The 16877-nt window shown below is 43.3% G+C and overlaps 1 protein-coding gene across 1 annotated transcript in view; it reads left to right on the top strand.

Annotated features, from left to right (window-relative positions):
• The window catches only part of SYNE1 (spectrin repeat containing nuclear envelope protein 1), a 1478055-nt gene that overhangs the window by 790337 nt on the left and 670841 nt on the right, over positions 1-16877 (top strand). The window contains exons 79-80 of the mRNA XM_069234720.1: positions 2871-3015; positions 10125-10343. Coding sequence (XP_069090821.1) covers positions 2871-3015; positions 10125-10343 — 364 coding nt within the window. The remainder of the gene's footprint in view (positions 1-2870; positions 3016-10124; positions 10344-16877) is intronic.

Here is a 16877-nt window from a genome sequence, read left to right as displayed (position 1 = left end):
GGAATTATGCTTAGTCACTGGAAATGTTGGCTCGTTTGCTATCTTATCCAGTGGGTTAAAAAGTAGACTACCGCAACTCACACAAGAGTCTTGCACACCAGTTTCAGTGCTCATGACTTCATCTTGATGTTATGGGAGCAGTTACAAATGGCATAAGTCTTGCAGCTAATATTACTTATCATGCTACCTTTAACACTATGAAAAGATGACCATGAACATAGAATTATTTATTAGTTTGAATATATGCTATTATTTAATTAATTTGGCTTTTAGGTGTTGTTATTAATTGGTTTAAGTGTTATAAGGTGAAAGGCATTGCATTAACTGTGGGAGCTATGGTTGGCATGGCTGTTGTGCACACCGATCGTTGTTGTCCTAACCATAACTTGCAGATTGCAGCGCTTTTTCAGTTGTAATTCATAACAATAAGTGACATTTAGTTTTCTTTTTCAGCCAATTTCAGAAATTAGGTGTTATAATCAAAACTAACCACAAATTAATTTTAACTTAGTTTTTTTAGAGAATTTATGGGCTTTCCGATCATATAACACGCTACACAGTTTTGCAAAACACTCCAGGAAGCCAAGCCTGCTGTGCATTACACTCTATTTTGCACAGCAGTGATTGGCCTCAGGGAATGGGTTCATGATCCCTGCTTAGGATTTATGGTCATTGAGGCCATGCTGGGGGCTGCAAACCCATCCGACGAACCCTGAAGCAAACTAGTATTTTTGTTAAAAATGTACCCAGAGAGAAGAGGTTTGGAGAGCAAAGAATCCTATTGTAATTTAAATAGAGAATGTCACTTTTTTGGAGCCCTTTCACATTTGTTCATCCCCCGCTGGACAGCTTTACGCGAAACATGGCTTGTCGAAACGAAAGTGGATGAATTTTTTATTTGAATGTTTTGTTCAGATTCATTGAATGTCACATTTGTATTAGTTATAGTTAGGTCAGAGTTTTCTTTGGAAAGGGATGTTTTGCTTCTTTAATAACTCGAAACCTTCCACAAAAGTACACCCACTTTCGGTTCCTCATGGTATGTTTCATTCAGATTCATCAAGCAGGGGATAAAAAACAAGGAGGTCCTAAATATAATATTTCCATTTTAACTCCCAAAGGATTCTTTGCTCCTCGATAAAAAATTTAAAAAATCGACTGAACAGATCAACACAAACTTGGCGTGTAAGTAGAACTTTACTTGGTTTGGTGTAAATTTGTTGCTCCGCAAGTACTGAAAATAAAACTGAAAGACCACATATGGTGACTGGATGAGCGTACCCAGACACCCTGGCCTAGGTGGGAGAGACCCATAGGTACTACCCTATGTTTATATTAAAAAAAAAAAAAATGTCTACCCTGCTGTGGGATTTCCACATACCAGCCCCTGATTTCTGGTAACCAGCAGGGCCCCAGAGATCTCTGCATATTAGCTGGGGACAGCAAATCTGAAGCAATCTTCTCAGGCATAAGACTTTTTACAGCAGTCTCTAAGGGCTTATATTGGTCTATTTGGGGGACACCCAGAACCGAAACCAAATCCGTAGGTCCTGCAAAAAGTCCAATATAGGTCCTTGGACCCTTGAACCCTGTGATAAGATCCACAAATTCTGAAGCAAATGTTAAATAAACAAACCTGGCCACAGGTCACCTTCGGCAGGCAACCCCCATGTGTAGCACGGCTTAGCTGCAAATGCAGGTTTGGTGTAGGGCCTCGCAAGAGGTCAGGTCCTGTGGTCAACATTCACTGCACATGGCCAAAGGACATGGCCAATTGGGTGCAGGGCATTCCCAGAAGCCAGGCCCTGATGCTAATCCTTTCTCTGCATGAAGATTGGTTGGGCATAGAGTCTTTCTAGAGGCCAGGTGTTGTTGCCTGCTATTCATGGACTTAAGACATGCACAGCTGGGATTTGCCCTCCACAGAATGCTGAGCATAGGCCTGAGAAAGAAAGCAGGGGCTGGCTGGTGACCTGAGGTCATTACCTGCTCCCAATTGCCGATGTGCATAGCCTTCAGCGAGGTTTGGCTTCCCGCAGCAGGTTGAACACAGGTCTCTGACTTCAATCCAAGAACTCAAGTTCAATATTGCACATATGATCACACAAACAAAAGAAATTCACTGAAAAAAATCACAAATTGCAGTTCGGTAAAGGAGCCATAACTCATGCCACCATAATGCACTGCTTATGACCTTACATATGACATTTCATAGGGCATGTTAAATGAAATCATTAATGGCATCTTAAATAACATTCATCATGGAGAATGTCATCTGTGATAGGTGCTTTTACTGCACAAAAATCAGTGGTAAAACATCCACATTTCACAGGAATCCGTGAAATATGGAACATAGTTCATAGTTCCATGTGAATTTATAGATGTTGCTTTTGGAATGACAGCCTTCCAATGCTCCTGCAGATTTAACATTGTTACACCACTAGGAGTATGCAGCTTAGAGACCAAATTAGGTGGTAAAGTTATATAATCATGCAACACAATAAAAGTATGTGGCACATTCTCTGGAAGTATTATTTTCATCCATTTACTTAGAAGCATTTTTTCTGTGAAATCTTCCAATTGGGGAAAAATATGTGACTAATGAGGTAGATCTAGAATTATGCTGTAAACGTGTCAGCCACATCACATAAACCCACTGGCCTTCAGCATTGTCCAGTGTCTTATCATCAATTTGTTAATGAAAGATAGCCAAAACCTAATATTAATTCCTGTCAGTATCTTTTGAAATACAGCTTTTTCCAGCTAACTACCGCAACGTACCATGCAATATAAAAAATACATGTGAAAGTTAAACATGGCATTTCATACAACTGTTCTGATACTTATGTTTTACTATTTTATCTCAAAAGATGTTCTGTTCAGTGGCAAGAATATCAGAATGCCAGACAGCTGGTGATTGAATTGATGAATGAGGCAGAGCTTAAACTCACTGACTTCTCCATTGCCAAGGACATTTCTAGTCACAAAGCAGAAGAAAAACTTTCAGCACACAAGGTATGATGTGATTTGTTGTTTTAGATATAATTTGTTTGATGATGCTTCAAGTCCTTTTGAGTGCATATTTGTAGTACATAATATTTATATGTTTTAATTTGTAGTTACCTGATGGGGCCTGTAAGTCTAGGCTCTGCTGGCATATAATGACTTCCAGTGGCAACCTCAGAGTTTCTTGTTAAAGATATTTCTTGCCTAGTAAAGTTATTTGAAGCCCAAAGACAAAACATTCAAGTTCCAGTGTTCTAATGTGGCAAAAAGAAATACAATTGTGGTCATTATTATGGTATATTTGCCCCTCTCCTCATTAAAGGTTGAAAATCACAATCAAAATCCAAGCCAAAAATTATAGTCTATAAGGTGGATTAAGTACACTCATCACAACTGTGCGTGAAAGAGCATTCAAATTGCAGAATATATTGAAATAAATCTCTTTCCCTACAATCTCAATTGGTTGTAAAATTACTTAAGGGCATCTATTGACTTCACCCCTTCCTAGCAGCTGCTAGGGAATTTGTAAATAATAAAAGGCTCTTTCACCAAGGCTATTTGTCCCGCATTCCTTTTTCTCCAAGAGAAATTGGCCTGGGCATTAAGAAGAACCAGAATTTAACCCTTGTCAAAGTTGAACGCTTGTCAAAGTAGAGCCATGGCAATATTCACTTTGTGAGTATTGCTAGAAAATGGAGCTGTCCTGCTCCCGGAGCCAATTCTTACAGTGGTCTACTTCATAGTCAAAGACCTCTGGTAAGCCCAAATCAAAGTCTAAACACAGATACTGCTGCTTTGAATTCAAGGAGAAGTGCTAGGGCATCACAGTGTCAGTCAGTCTCCCACAGGCTCCCCATTCGTGGAGCCAATTCCATTCTCATCCCAGTACAGGTTTCCCAAGCCATAGCCTATGCAGCAGCAGATTGAGCCCTTCAAAGAGACCATGCTGCCGCTTTCACTGCACTTTTGGCTCCCTTTTGCATGCCTTTGAGCCCCAAGAAACTTCAGAGACCTCCAGTCAAGTTCCTGTTGTCGGATCTTCCCTGAAAGTATTTGACCCTTTAGGACCCATTTTAGGTGCTTTACCAACTCCAGTACATACATCTACCCCAGCTCCAGCACGTGCACTGGGCCATTCCAATCAATGTTCATACTGAAGGTGATAGAATAGCATCCAGAGCTGATTCCGATGTCTGACCCAGAATCCACTTCAGCCCGATATTGACAGATGTTGGATTACTAAGTTACTGAAGCACAGTTGGTTATCATACTGCCTGATTCTGTACCAGTGCCTCTGCCAGGGCAGATGCACCATCTTGTTTTATCTCTGTCTTTGAAGAAAGTACACCATCAGCAGGAGTTGATGGGGGAAGGTGGATAGTGTCCCCCCCCCATTATCTTAGTGACAATTTGTACTTAAGCTGACAAGAGGCCAATGAGCTTATTACCTTCTCTGATATAGAGTTAGACTCGCCTCTTGCTCCACCAATAGACTAGAATACACCATTTGCAATAGTAGTGTGACAGGCAGCTGAGGTCCTAGAATTGCTGTTGCCTTCTGTCAGGACCAGTACTAATGTTCTTATGGGAATTTTGCTTTCTGGGCCAGCGATGTCTGAATCTATGCTTGCCGTTTAACGTAGCCCACATTGGTACAATAATAGGCACTCAGTCATGGCCGTGTTCTTGCCGACCAGTGAATAGGCAGGTAGCCAGCCATCGCAGACCAGCACCTGGCGATTCAGATTTTCTCACTAAACACTCTCTCCCAGAGAACCTGGTGGTTCAGACTTCCACCAGCAAGGTGAACTGCAGTTTATTCCCCATGACTCCTGTGGAAAGAGCGTCCAGGAGGATTCAAGCATTTGGAAAACAAATGTTCTCCTCTAGGATTCTGCTACTGAGAATGGTCAATGAAGTCTGTTTCTTGGATATGGCCAACAAGAACTTGCTGGCAGTGCTGGAAGACCTAGGGCCTTTGTTACTCAAATATTTCATAACGGTCAGTATACAGACAAACATGTGATTCATGTTGTACTAGACACTGCTGATTGCCCTGGAAGGATGGTTGACAGCAGGGTTGTGCTCTACCACCACACATGAATGCGTTCCAGAAAAGTGTCATCAGACGCACAGGCCGTTCCTATGAATATGCCCTTTCAAAGCTCATGTGTGTTTAGTAAAAAAAGCTGACTCTGGCCTGGAGCACTTCAAGGACAGTAGAGCAATGGTGCATTCCTTCAGTCGGTTGACCCTTGGCAAGCAGTTTCCAGAAAGCAGTTCAGAAATCTCAGAGGCTATTCCAGGGATACTGGCGTATAGACAGCGACAGTCGTACCCCAATTGCTGCAGCTGTCACCCCAGTCCTTTTTAAACCCTGGATATGATTCTGGCAATCAACATGCAGGCACTAGTCCCTTTCCCCTACAGCAACAGCCACTATGCCACTTTATTTTGCCCTAGCGTTTCATGCCAATTCAGAAGGGGCAAGATTCAGTATTTCCTCTCCCGGTTGGTCTGAGAGATGAGTCATACAAATGCCATTCCCTTTGTGTTTGCTCTGCCAAATATTGTCCCACATTTGGCAGACGTTCAAATGGATATCTTCCCATTTTCTTACAAATAGTGTAAGTGTTGCTCTCTAAAGGTGATATCAAGAGGTCTCACGACTCAGAAAGGGGGGAGGGTTGTTACTCTCGCTATTTCCTTAGGCCTAGAAAATACCTAGGCCTTTAGCCTACATTTGTCCCTTGACCTCTGAATTCCTTTGTGCAGAAGAACAGATTTAAAATGTTCATGCTTGCCCAAATCTTGACCTCCTTGTACTTGATGCACTTGATGGTGTAATTTAAACTACAGCATGTATATTATTCATTTTCCGTCCCACAGACTTTACTTGTGTTTCAGGGTCGGCTAGGATCATTTTCAATTTGCTGTGCTCCCCCTTGGCCTTACTAGCACGTCTCAGGGGTTCACAGAAGTGATACCAGTGGTCCAATATATCTTCAGATGTTTCAAATACCAGTTTTCCCCTACCTCGACAACTGTCTGTTGAAGGCAGGCTTACCACAGTCAGTCATACACCATCTTCAGACGGTGGTAAAACTCTAACATTTTTGGGGTTCATAATTAATGAGCCAAAGTAATACCTCACTACTTCACTGAGTCTGCCCTTCATTGGTGCTGTCCTGGCTACACTGCAGTTCAGGGCCTTCCATGAGTTTCATTGAGTCCAGCACATTTGAGCTAAAATTCTGTTGCTTCAGCTTTGGACGCAGATCTCTGTGACAGCAGCTCCTGTGGTTTCTTGGCCTCTTAGCCCCCTGCCACTTCCTAGTCAAGTGGCTTTGCAGTGAAATTTGATATTCCAGTAGGCCCAGCACAGAGGAAATCTATTGATGCCTTCCAGATTTTGGAAGAAACTGCTCACGATTTGTAGTGTTGGCTACTGGAATGCAGTTATTACAGCGACAGTCTCCTTTTACCTTTCCAACTCAGAGGTGACTGGTGTGTCACTACAGGATTGGGGTGGTTGCCTGAGGGAGGTGGAAATCAGAGGACTCTTGTCTTCAACAGAAACCAGGCTCCAGATTAGACTATTTGAGTTGTGGGCCATTCATCTGGAGCTTTATTGAAATCCATCAAGGGGAGGCTGGTTCAGGTTCTCAATGACAACACCAGTGCCATGTAGGATTGCAACAAGCAGGGTGGAGTGGCGTTCTGGGTCTTGTTCTTGGAGGCTTTGAACCTCTGGATTTGGTTGCAGTGCCAGTGCATTTTCTTAACTGCAAAACACCTGGCAGGTTCCTTGCATCCCAGAGCAGGTTGCATAAAGTAGATTCCAAATTGTGTTCACATCTCGAGTTGGTGCAGGGAGTTTCCAATAGTGGGGAGAACCCCGTCTAGACCTTTTCAACACCACAGAGAATGTGCAGTGTCAATGGTTTTGTGAGTTGAAATTCCTGCAGGAACTCTGGCTAGGAGATGCATTCCACCTGGAATGGAAGAAGGGATCATATACGCCTTCCCACCCTCTGCTGCTCCTTTCACAAGCTCTGAAAAAGATCAGGAACAACAGAGTCTAAGTCATTCTGATGGTGCTTGATTGGGGCAGAAGGCTATATTGGGGCAGAAAGGAATGGCACACAGGACTTCTGGGCATGAGCATTAATCCTTTGATAGTCTTCCACTTCAAGAGGATCTTCTGTCGCAGCAGAGCAGGGTCCTGCATCTGAACCCAAACCTCCAAGCATGGAGATTGAGTGGCAGCTGTTGACTTTGTTTGATCTGCCACCTGAAGTGGTGGGTGTCCATTTGGGCAATGCACAGGGACAGATTTTTGGTCTGGTGTGGTATCTGCAAGATTGATCCTTTACAAGCCAAGGTGTTAGATGTTTTTTCGTTTGTTTTGTTTATGTCCCACCAAGGCATTACAGTCGGCACTATTAAGTATTTGTTTGCCCCTTAAGCCTTTCTGCATATGCTGGATCTACTCCCCCTTTTAAAAAGACCTGTTAAAGACCTGTTGTGATGGGGTTTCTAAAATTTCTGACATACATGTTTCATCCCAAACGATTTATAGTGTCATAGTAGGAAATTAATTTGATTTTAACATTTCTCATGTGCATTTCATTTAAACCGACCCATAGCTACTTGCTGCATCTCTTGACTTTGAAGACTGTTTTCCTCACTGCGATTATTTAAGTGTTGCATGAGTTAGCATCAGTTATTGTTGGTTCTACTGCCCTGCATTACTTTTTTTTCCTGAAAGGCTGATGTTGAGAATTTGAGAGACCTTCTTGCCTCATGTGGCAACTCTTTTCCATGTTGGGCAGTGTATCACCCTACCTGTGTTCTTTGCATCTCCTCACCCCTCAAAAGAGGATGAAAGACTTCATTGATTAGACCCAAAAAGGACTTTGAATTTTCACATTGATTGTACCAAGGAACACTGTGTGGATGATCAGCCTTTGTGGGGTTCTCCGGAACAAAGAAAGGGAAGGCTTTTCTACTCGGGTCTGAGAGGTCATTCCATCATGTCCAAGGCTCCTACCACTATGTTGGCACACAGAGTGGCCGTCATTTACATCTGACAGGCTGCAATGTGGACATCAGTGCACATGTTCATGAAGTACTACTCCCTAGACAGTCAGATCTGGAGCCAATCTGAAGAAGAAGACATTTTGGCCCATATTTATACTATTTTTAGCACCAAATTTGCATAATTATTTGATGCAAAAGTAGCGTAAACTGACAAAATACAGTGATATTTTGTACGTTTGCGCTGTTCTTGCAAATCCGGCGCTAAAAAAGTATAAATATGGGCCTTTGTCTTTCGGTCTGACAGACGTTTTTGTCTGGCCCTACTCAAAAGACACTCCACCTCGAGGAGGTACTGCTTTGGTGTCTATTCTAAGGTGAGAGATCTCCAGTAAGAAGTATCCATCAGAAGAATAAAATACTTACCTGTGGTAAAGTGCTTATTGGTGGACAGTGTATGTAACTACAGATTCCACACTACCCTCCCACCTCCCTGTTCTGTGAAGTGCCAGTTTTTTACAACTAAAAATGTTCTAAGTCAGAAATCTTCGCACTGATACCAGAAATGACTCCATGTCTGAGGGCACGGAAGAAGTGAAGAAAGAAATTGAATTCAGTGCAAAGAAATGGTGCTTATATGCAGATCTATTCCTTAATTTCTGGGGCAGTATGGAGTCAACACAGAGCTTCATGGAGCCACCTAGTTCCAGACACTAGCATTGCTGTAAAAAGCATCTGGATTCAGTCTATTGCTCCGGGAGTGTTCTAAAGGTGAGGACTCTGTGGTTAAACAGTGTATCCACTAGAATAAGAGTTATTATTATCTCACAAAGCATTAGATGTTGCTTTTGAGGGCGACATTGTGTTGTACATTACTGTTAGCAGAGTTATAGGTCCTGGTGACAAGGCACTATACCTTGTCTATGGGCCTGATGCTTCATGCAGCAAACCTTTCACCATAGTCGAGATGTTTATATTCACACTAATTCAAGTACATTTCACAATTTAAAAAAATGTTTTCCTTAATTTTGAGTGTCTTGCCACAGTGTCATTGTTGACTGGCAAGCTAATTGAATGTCAACATGGCTAATTACCTTCAGTATTAAATATGTAGATACAGTGGAACTGAGTTGATACTTGTGGTTTCCACCGTAGCTTAAAGTTGTGTTTTTTCTGGCTGTCACTACCTTGATTTGGTGCCATATATCTAGCTTGTGTTTCAGAATTGGAGTATGAATGGGTTAATCAAGTAATAATGTCCCTAAAGAAGCATATATCTGCTCACCAGCAAATTGCCAGGAGTCAAGCATAGCCTTGCTGCTCTCAAATGGTCTTCCAGTGCCCAATGGATCTAGCTGAAGTGAAACAACATCTTCAGTGGTGCTGCTGTTCACAATAAGAACCTGCCCAAAATCTGGTGTTTTGTATTAGGATAGGTGCACACATGGTAATTTCGATGCACTGACCATTTGTTTGTGTGGTCTACTCTGCTTCTAGGTTATATTATGCAGTAAGAGTATGGGGCAATGGACTGTGCATAACTACCTATTGAAAACTTGTTATCTCTCAGTAGCATATCACTGCTAGTGTGAGATGCGGTCTCCCACATGTTAGTGTTATGGGACAGGTTCCAGGGCTTCTTACATGATAAAAATGTCACCTCGACATGCATAACAAGCTGTGAAAGTGATACATTTCTAAATCAGAAAACATTACATATTTAGCATATACCAGGCGCTTGTAATACCCAGAAAGCAGCCTACTGATGGGTTTCAGAAAAAAGCAAGTTCACCCAATCAAAACCAGCCCAACAGCAACAGTTTTGGTATCCTGTAAACAACATAAGATCACCTCAGCCAAAATACCCAAGGCAAACATTCAGGACTGGGTGCTGTGCTTAGTACTGTTTCCTTTTAAATTACAATGTCTTATTTACAGAAGTCGGAAACCTGGTCTGTATCATACCAAATGAAGCAAACAAAAATGAAATATGAAAAATCTCTAACACAGGAGCTAACTGTGATGGTGCCTCATGGGGTATAATTTTGTTTTTAATGTCTTTTTTTCCTTTTTGAAAGGAACTGGTTTCCACCGTAAATCTTTTTCATGAGAGGATCACGTCGCTGGAGGAAAAAGTCTCCCTCATGGAGAAAATTGGAAGTGATGCCAGCAAAGCTGCTATAAGCAAGTCAATGACAACTGTGTGGCAGCGTTGGACCCGCCTGCGCAGTGTAGCCAGAGAGCAAGAGAAGATATTAGAAGAGGTGGTGCAGGAATGGAAAGGCTTGAATCAAAAGGTATAGATGGGGCTGTCGTTAATGTAACTGTGAATTGTTATAAATAATGTGCCTAAACAATATTTCTCAGTACTCCACAAAGAAAGTATAAACGTGTTTCCTGATTAATACTTGTTTTGAACAGAATTTGCAAATCTCTGTTTGAAATCTACTTTAGCGCTTAGCCAAAGGCAAACCATTTCTACTTTTCTATAACAAGCTATTGTATTGGAAAAATACAGGTTCTGTTGTAAGTTTTTATTCCTGATCTCCTTTATTAGACCATTTTATTTATTATATCCTTCACACTCACACCACCCGGAAGGAACTGTTGCACAGATAGGTCCATAATCTAAAACATGGTTCATACTACAGAACTTTTTCCTTACCTCTCCCCAACTCGAACTCCAATTTCAGTGTTGTGTTTTGATTTTCTAGGCAGTAATTCCCATGTTCACCAGCCCTAGCTTAGCAAAAGCTTGAGCTGGGATTTGATGGTCTTTAGCGTTGAAAACAATGGGCCTCATTTACGAGGCCCTGTTGGCTGAGTACGCTACGGGAGCATCGCTTTTTTTACACCCCGGTGGTACAGTGTGCCACCCCATATTTACAAACCCTTGCCCGTTTTTTCCTTTCTATGTGTGCTGCAGAATGACGAATCTATTGATTGCTTTTGTGCAAGAAGGAGTCCCTTCCTGCACAAAAACAATCATCCCCACAATGCCTGGTGCAATGGTGCCTCCATTGGCACTAGGCAGCATTTGGTGCGTCAGCGCAGGGGGAGAGGACAGAAACGTGCCGTATCTTGTAAAAGGGCACATTTCTGCCCATACCTGGTGGCACAGGGAAGTGCAGCAACATACTTGTTGCACCGCCCTGCACCACAGGGCTTGTAAATAAGCCCCAAAGTGTTTTTTTTATTTAACCTCTGTGCTCTAAGAACAGGAATACCCAAACTCTTCTCATGAGTTCAGTGAATATTTCTCCTGCCTGCTCAGTGGCCCAGATGCCCTTAAAAGTGTATTTTGTGCTTTTATTAGTTATTGCCTTGCAAACAAGTGTTCTTTTGTACTTTTCAATGCAAGAAGTAAAATGCATTCCCTGTGAAGTATTATAGCACACTTAGGGCCTCATTTACGAGGCTCTATCAGCCAACTACACTACCTGAGCATCATTTTTTTGGTGTTCTAGTGGCACACTGTGCTGTCCCATATTTACAAGGCCTTGCAAAGCCAACTTCTGTGGCTTTTTATGGCCTTGTAAATATGGACCCCTTTCAGGCATAACACTGTGTGAAAGGGGCGTTCCATGGGTGTTGCTGTGGGTGTTCCCACACAGTATCCATGGAACTCTAAGGAATCTGATGCATTCCCAGATTTACAAGTCTGGGAATGCGTCAGATCCCTACGCCACCTCAGAGGTGGTGCGGAGCTGACACAACAGGGAGAAATATCTTTATTTCTCCCTTTTTTTTCCTCTTTCTATGTGTGCTGCATTCTGCAGCACACATAGAAATAGGAAAACACCTCTCTTGCTTTTTTTGTGTGCAGAAAGGTATCCACAAATACAATCATCCCTACAACGCAGGCATCTGGGCACCATGGTGCAACGGCGTCTGCATTGGTGCTAGGCAACTATTTGTGTGCCAGCACAGGGGGAGAGGACAGAAATGTGCCGTATCTTGTAGCTACCGTGCAGTTATGCCGTGGCGCTGGGTGGCGCCGCTCTGCGCCATGGGGATTGTAAATAAGCCCCTTCATTTTTTTAATCCAAAAGTGGATTGCTTATACTGTTTACGTTTATTGTGGAATGGTATATTTTGCGTAATACACAAGAGAAACCTCATCTGCATCTATTTTACAGATTTCAAGATTAATCTTCTCGTCTTCTCCTTGAAGCCTTTACTCTGACTCCTTTTGCCACAGAGCATTTATGTTCATGTAAACAAGGAAGCGTTCTAATTATAAAATCACGTAATATTGGTAAATAACTTAAATGGTGCATTAATACAATTTAGGGACAAAACATAATGATTCTCATTCGTATAAAATATGACGAATTATTTATACCAACTTAACATAGCAAAACTGTAAAAAGCGACTAAGGAAGTCCATGATCACATTTAGCAGAGGTTAAAGGACTGAAGTTTTCTTGTCACAGAATATTGAAGTGACTTCATGTCTAGTCAAGTCAGAAAAACTTTATTCAGTTTATGTCACGATCCATAACAAATGCACATCAAAATAAAACTAATATCATATTGTTAAGATATTACAAACATAATTCAAACATTTGGGATTAAAATACATATCTCTTTAGATTTCATACATTGCGTTTAGATCATGTACAGAAGAATTAAAAAGAGTTCTGAGACCTTTAAATTTCTTCAAGTTAGCAGGATTACACACAACCCTCACTTCTGATTTTCTATAGTTTTCCTTCTCTTTGCTGCCAATTTTAGAAAGGAACAAATACTAAAGTAGACCTCAGGGCTTACTAAAATCTACAGATAAAGTAGAGCATCATTACGTTTCACAAATGCTAAATGTTTTAAAATATTGTGTGGAGGTCCCATCACATGGACCAGCGGACAAGATAGGTTCCCATTGGTTGGTTGCACCTTGAAAAAATAATAACTCCCATACAGTACCTGCCTTGAAGCGAAAAAGGTGGATCTTTCATACTTTGTGAGTTTTCGGGTAAGATAAAACACTGGTTCTGCCGTTGCTAAGGCTACAAAATAATCCCTGACCGAGCATTTACTACATTATAGGTCCAGTCGTTGGTTGAAACAATCATTATTAAAGCTGGTTTTCACCAGTTTCTTGTGTGGCTTGACTAAAGTGTTGGGTGCGCAAAATAGATCACGCAAACCTAATTCATTGATGGCCCAGTAAACATAATTCAGTCAAGGGATGGAGAGGCCTCTCCCTAGTTTTAGACAATTTGAGATTACAGCCTTATTAAAACCTGCCTCAGTATTGGTCCAGACACTAACCCATAGTAAAAGTGTAGCCAACCTCTTCGTTTCAGAAATATGGAGTAGGTTTAGCTCTGAATGAAAAATAAAATGAGAGCTAATGGACAGTAGATTAAAAATATGCCTATAAATGTGATTTTCTTCTATCTGTATAGCAGATGAGTTATGATATCCCCAAACTCCTGCATTATACAAAGCCACTAAGACATATTGCTGATTATATTTTTTTTTTTAAAGGTGAAACTGACCCCCTAAGAGTGGTCTGGGAGATATTCAAAATGGCCCAAGCCACCCTATTTAATTTCAAATGCTACATGTTGACCTTGGCTTGCCAAGAACTGGTTGAGGTAAACGTGACCCCTGATGGCAAACATTTGCTCACACAGCTGAAGGAATGATCACTGACAGTCATTAAAGTGTGCCTCTTCCCTGGACTGTACACAATAATATGCGATTTCCCAAAATTAGTTACTAAATCAAGGCTGCTCATAGACAAAACATAAGATTCCACTAAACTGTGCAAGACTCTAAGGGTCCTAGCCATCAAGTCAGCAGCATCAGTGTAAAGTAGGGCCGGAGCTGGCGCATTGGCAATTTTAGGGACATCCCGCCTTTTAGGGGCAACCCCCCAGTGAAAGCATAGAATAATAACATAAAGAATAAATAAGAGAGGTGCCAAAATGCACCCCTGTTGCACCCCACTGACTAAAAAAAAGGTGTCAGAAACTTCACCAGCTGGACCATAGCACACCTCAGCTGCTAAATTCTCATTCAGGTTATGCATGAAGTACAAAAGTGATCTCAACTCTCATATCAAGCAATTTCAGCCAAAGCTTTATCCTATTTGTAGGAAGCTGGCTATCTATGCAGTGTGCAGTGTAGGGATACACCATGCAGATAGTCCAGTCAGCCCTCATTGACTTAGAGAGTATAAATGGGTTACCCCAAATGCTCTCTTTGTGGTAGTGTGGGCGAGCAGTTCAGGCTTATCAGAGGGTAGTGTTAGCATTTGTTGAACACACATAGGCCCTCATTCCGAGCCTGGCGGGCGGCGGAGGCCGCCCGCCAGGCTTCCCCCCTCCGAAATACCGCTCCGCGGTCGTAAGACCGCGGAGGGTATTCCGAGTTTTCCCCTGGGCTGGCGGGCGGTCTTCACAAGACCACCCGCCAGCCCAGGTGAAAACTCCCTTCCCACGATGACGCCGGCTCGTAATAGAGCCGGCGGAGTGGGAAGGTGCGACGGGTGCAGTTGCACCCGTCGCGTATTTCAGTGTCTGCTTTGCAGACACTGAAATACTTTTAGGGGCCCTCTTACGGGGGCCCCTGCCGTGCCCATGCCATAGGCATGGGCACGGCAGGGGCCCCCAGGGGCCCCGCGACTCCCCCTCCCGCCATCCGGTTCCCGGCGGGAGAACCGCCAGGAACTGGATGGCGGGAGGGGGAGTCGGAATCCCCATGCCGGCGCAGCATGCTGCGCCGGCTTGGAGGATTCCTTTGGGGCAGCGGGAAACCGGCGGGAGACCGCCGGTTTCCCTTCTCTGACCGCGGCTGAGCCGCCGCGGTCAGAATGCCCCGCGGGGCACCGCCGGCCTGTCGGCGGTGCCACCGCGTCCCACGGCCCTGGCGGACTTGTTCCGCCAGGGTCGTAATGACCCCCATAGTTCATAAATGAGACACACACTCAAGAAGAAACTCAAGACTCACCTTAGAAAAATTAGATATATTTTTATGTTGATTTAAACACCAAGATTTATGAGATTAGGTAAGTACTTTTGGAGTTAGCAATTTTCAGAATCACAGAAAATACAGTTGTCAGATTGAAGGAATTAGCCTAGAACGGGGGAGACACATATGCTGCATAGGGGTACTTGGAAGCAACTTAGAGGACTGTTCTTATTGACTTAAGGTAACGAGGGGCCACGGTCCTTAGAACCACCAGCAGTTTTGGTTTACCTGCCTCGGTGTGTTTGGATGCATCGTTGCTGGTTGCAAGGGTAGCCTCAAATGCTATGCATGACGTCTATGGAGAAACCCATAAACAGAAAAGTGCTGCAAGTGGGGCCTTGGGGACAAGTCTGTTGAAATCTAAAGGGGGGCTTGGTTCTTCAGGGTCTCTGGAGCAAAGGTGTACTGTCCGTGGGCTTGTACTCAGGCAGAGGGGCTCGGGAGCAGAGGTGTTTTATCCAGCTGGTCACTTGCGTTGAAGGCTCTCACTTTTTGGGGTCGACCTGGAGATGGGGCAAAACAGGACAGCAGGGTCATTCTCAATGATGGCCTCTCTGGGGCTGAAGTCAAAGGTAGGTCGGTCTTGAGTTGTTGGTATCCGGACTGGACACTGAGCAAACCTTGGTTGCTGCAAGGGGTCTGGTACCCTGGGTATTGGTTCAGAGCAGCTCCTGGGGTTCCTGGCGTTTCTAAACTTGGTCTGATCTGCCATCCTGATGCACAGTTACCTCCTCCTGGGTGGTTGCTGCATCGGAGGACCATATGATTAGCAGATCGGTGGACCAGACATTGTGGTTGATGCCTGCAGGTTGCAGGGATGTGGCTCCTCCACTTCAATAGAAATGCTGACTGGTTGGCAAAATGCTGGCAGCCCTCAGAGGCTTTTGAAGGATGCCCAGCTGCAGGATGAGTCAGGTCTTTGTGATTGTCGGGCCTGGAGCAGGTAGATTGGGTTTTGTGCTAAAGTCCACAGGTAGTCCACAGGTCACACGCTGGTCGGCTCTTCTTCTGATGCTAATACAATATTCTGTTTACTCACTGATCCATCAATTGCTATAGCACTGCTCCATTTGAGAATTTGTACCTCCTTTTTGTCTCACTTCATGGGGATCTGGAGGGGCTGAGCCCTGTAGTCACACAGTCTTCAATGGATGTCACCTGCCTTTTGCCTAATTTCATCCCAGGTCCTCTGAAAAGTCACTTTTCATATCCTATTAGCATCAGTCTTATTGAGCTCATGAAAAACAAAAATAGGCCCCGAGGAAAGCCAATTTTGACCCCTCTGGGGCACATAGACCAATGGCTGAAACATGTCGACCTTAAACTAGATGTAAGAGTACATCATAGCTTCAGACACATCACACCTAGTTTTTAATCTTGTCAGAGAGCACCAGTATTATTAAAATAGGTCCATTGAAACAAGGATGCCCTCTGGGCAATTTTAATATCACACTGTTTCTAGTTTATGCACAAATCAGACTTCAGGTGCACTCACACAAAACATTTCTGACCCACTCCTCTGTAATCAGGCATGAAAGCACACCCCGGAGGCACTAGGCACCAGGGAGATACCCCGATGAGGAAGCATGCCACCAGCTAGATCAGTGGCTAGGGGTCTTTTACAAGAATGAAAAGGTTCTGTCAGGAGCATAAAAAACATGCTCCATGCACAATAATCATATACCTGCTTTTGTTGATTTGGATATGTATTTTGCAAACAGTCCGGAGGGTCATCTGGCACTTCTGCGCAAGGAGGTTACAGCTGTCTTGGCCATTGAGAAGGTCCCTGTGCCACAATTAGGTAGTGACTGTTATTCCTGCTACTTTCTGGTGCCCAAAAAGGACAAGGG

Source organism: Pleurodeles waltl, chromosome 5 (genome assembly GCF_031143425.1).
Source record: "Pleurodeles waltl isolate 20211129_DDA chromosome 5, aPleWal1.hap1.20221129, whole genome shotgun sequence".
Taxonomy (NCBI): domain Eukaryota; kingdom Metazoa; phylum Chordata; class Amphibia; order Caudata; family Salamandridae; genus Pleurodeles; species Pleurodeles waltl.
Note: the sequence above shows the minus strand (reverse complement) of the source record. Positions and strands in the feature narration are given on the sequence as shown.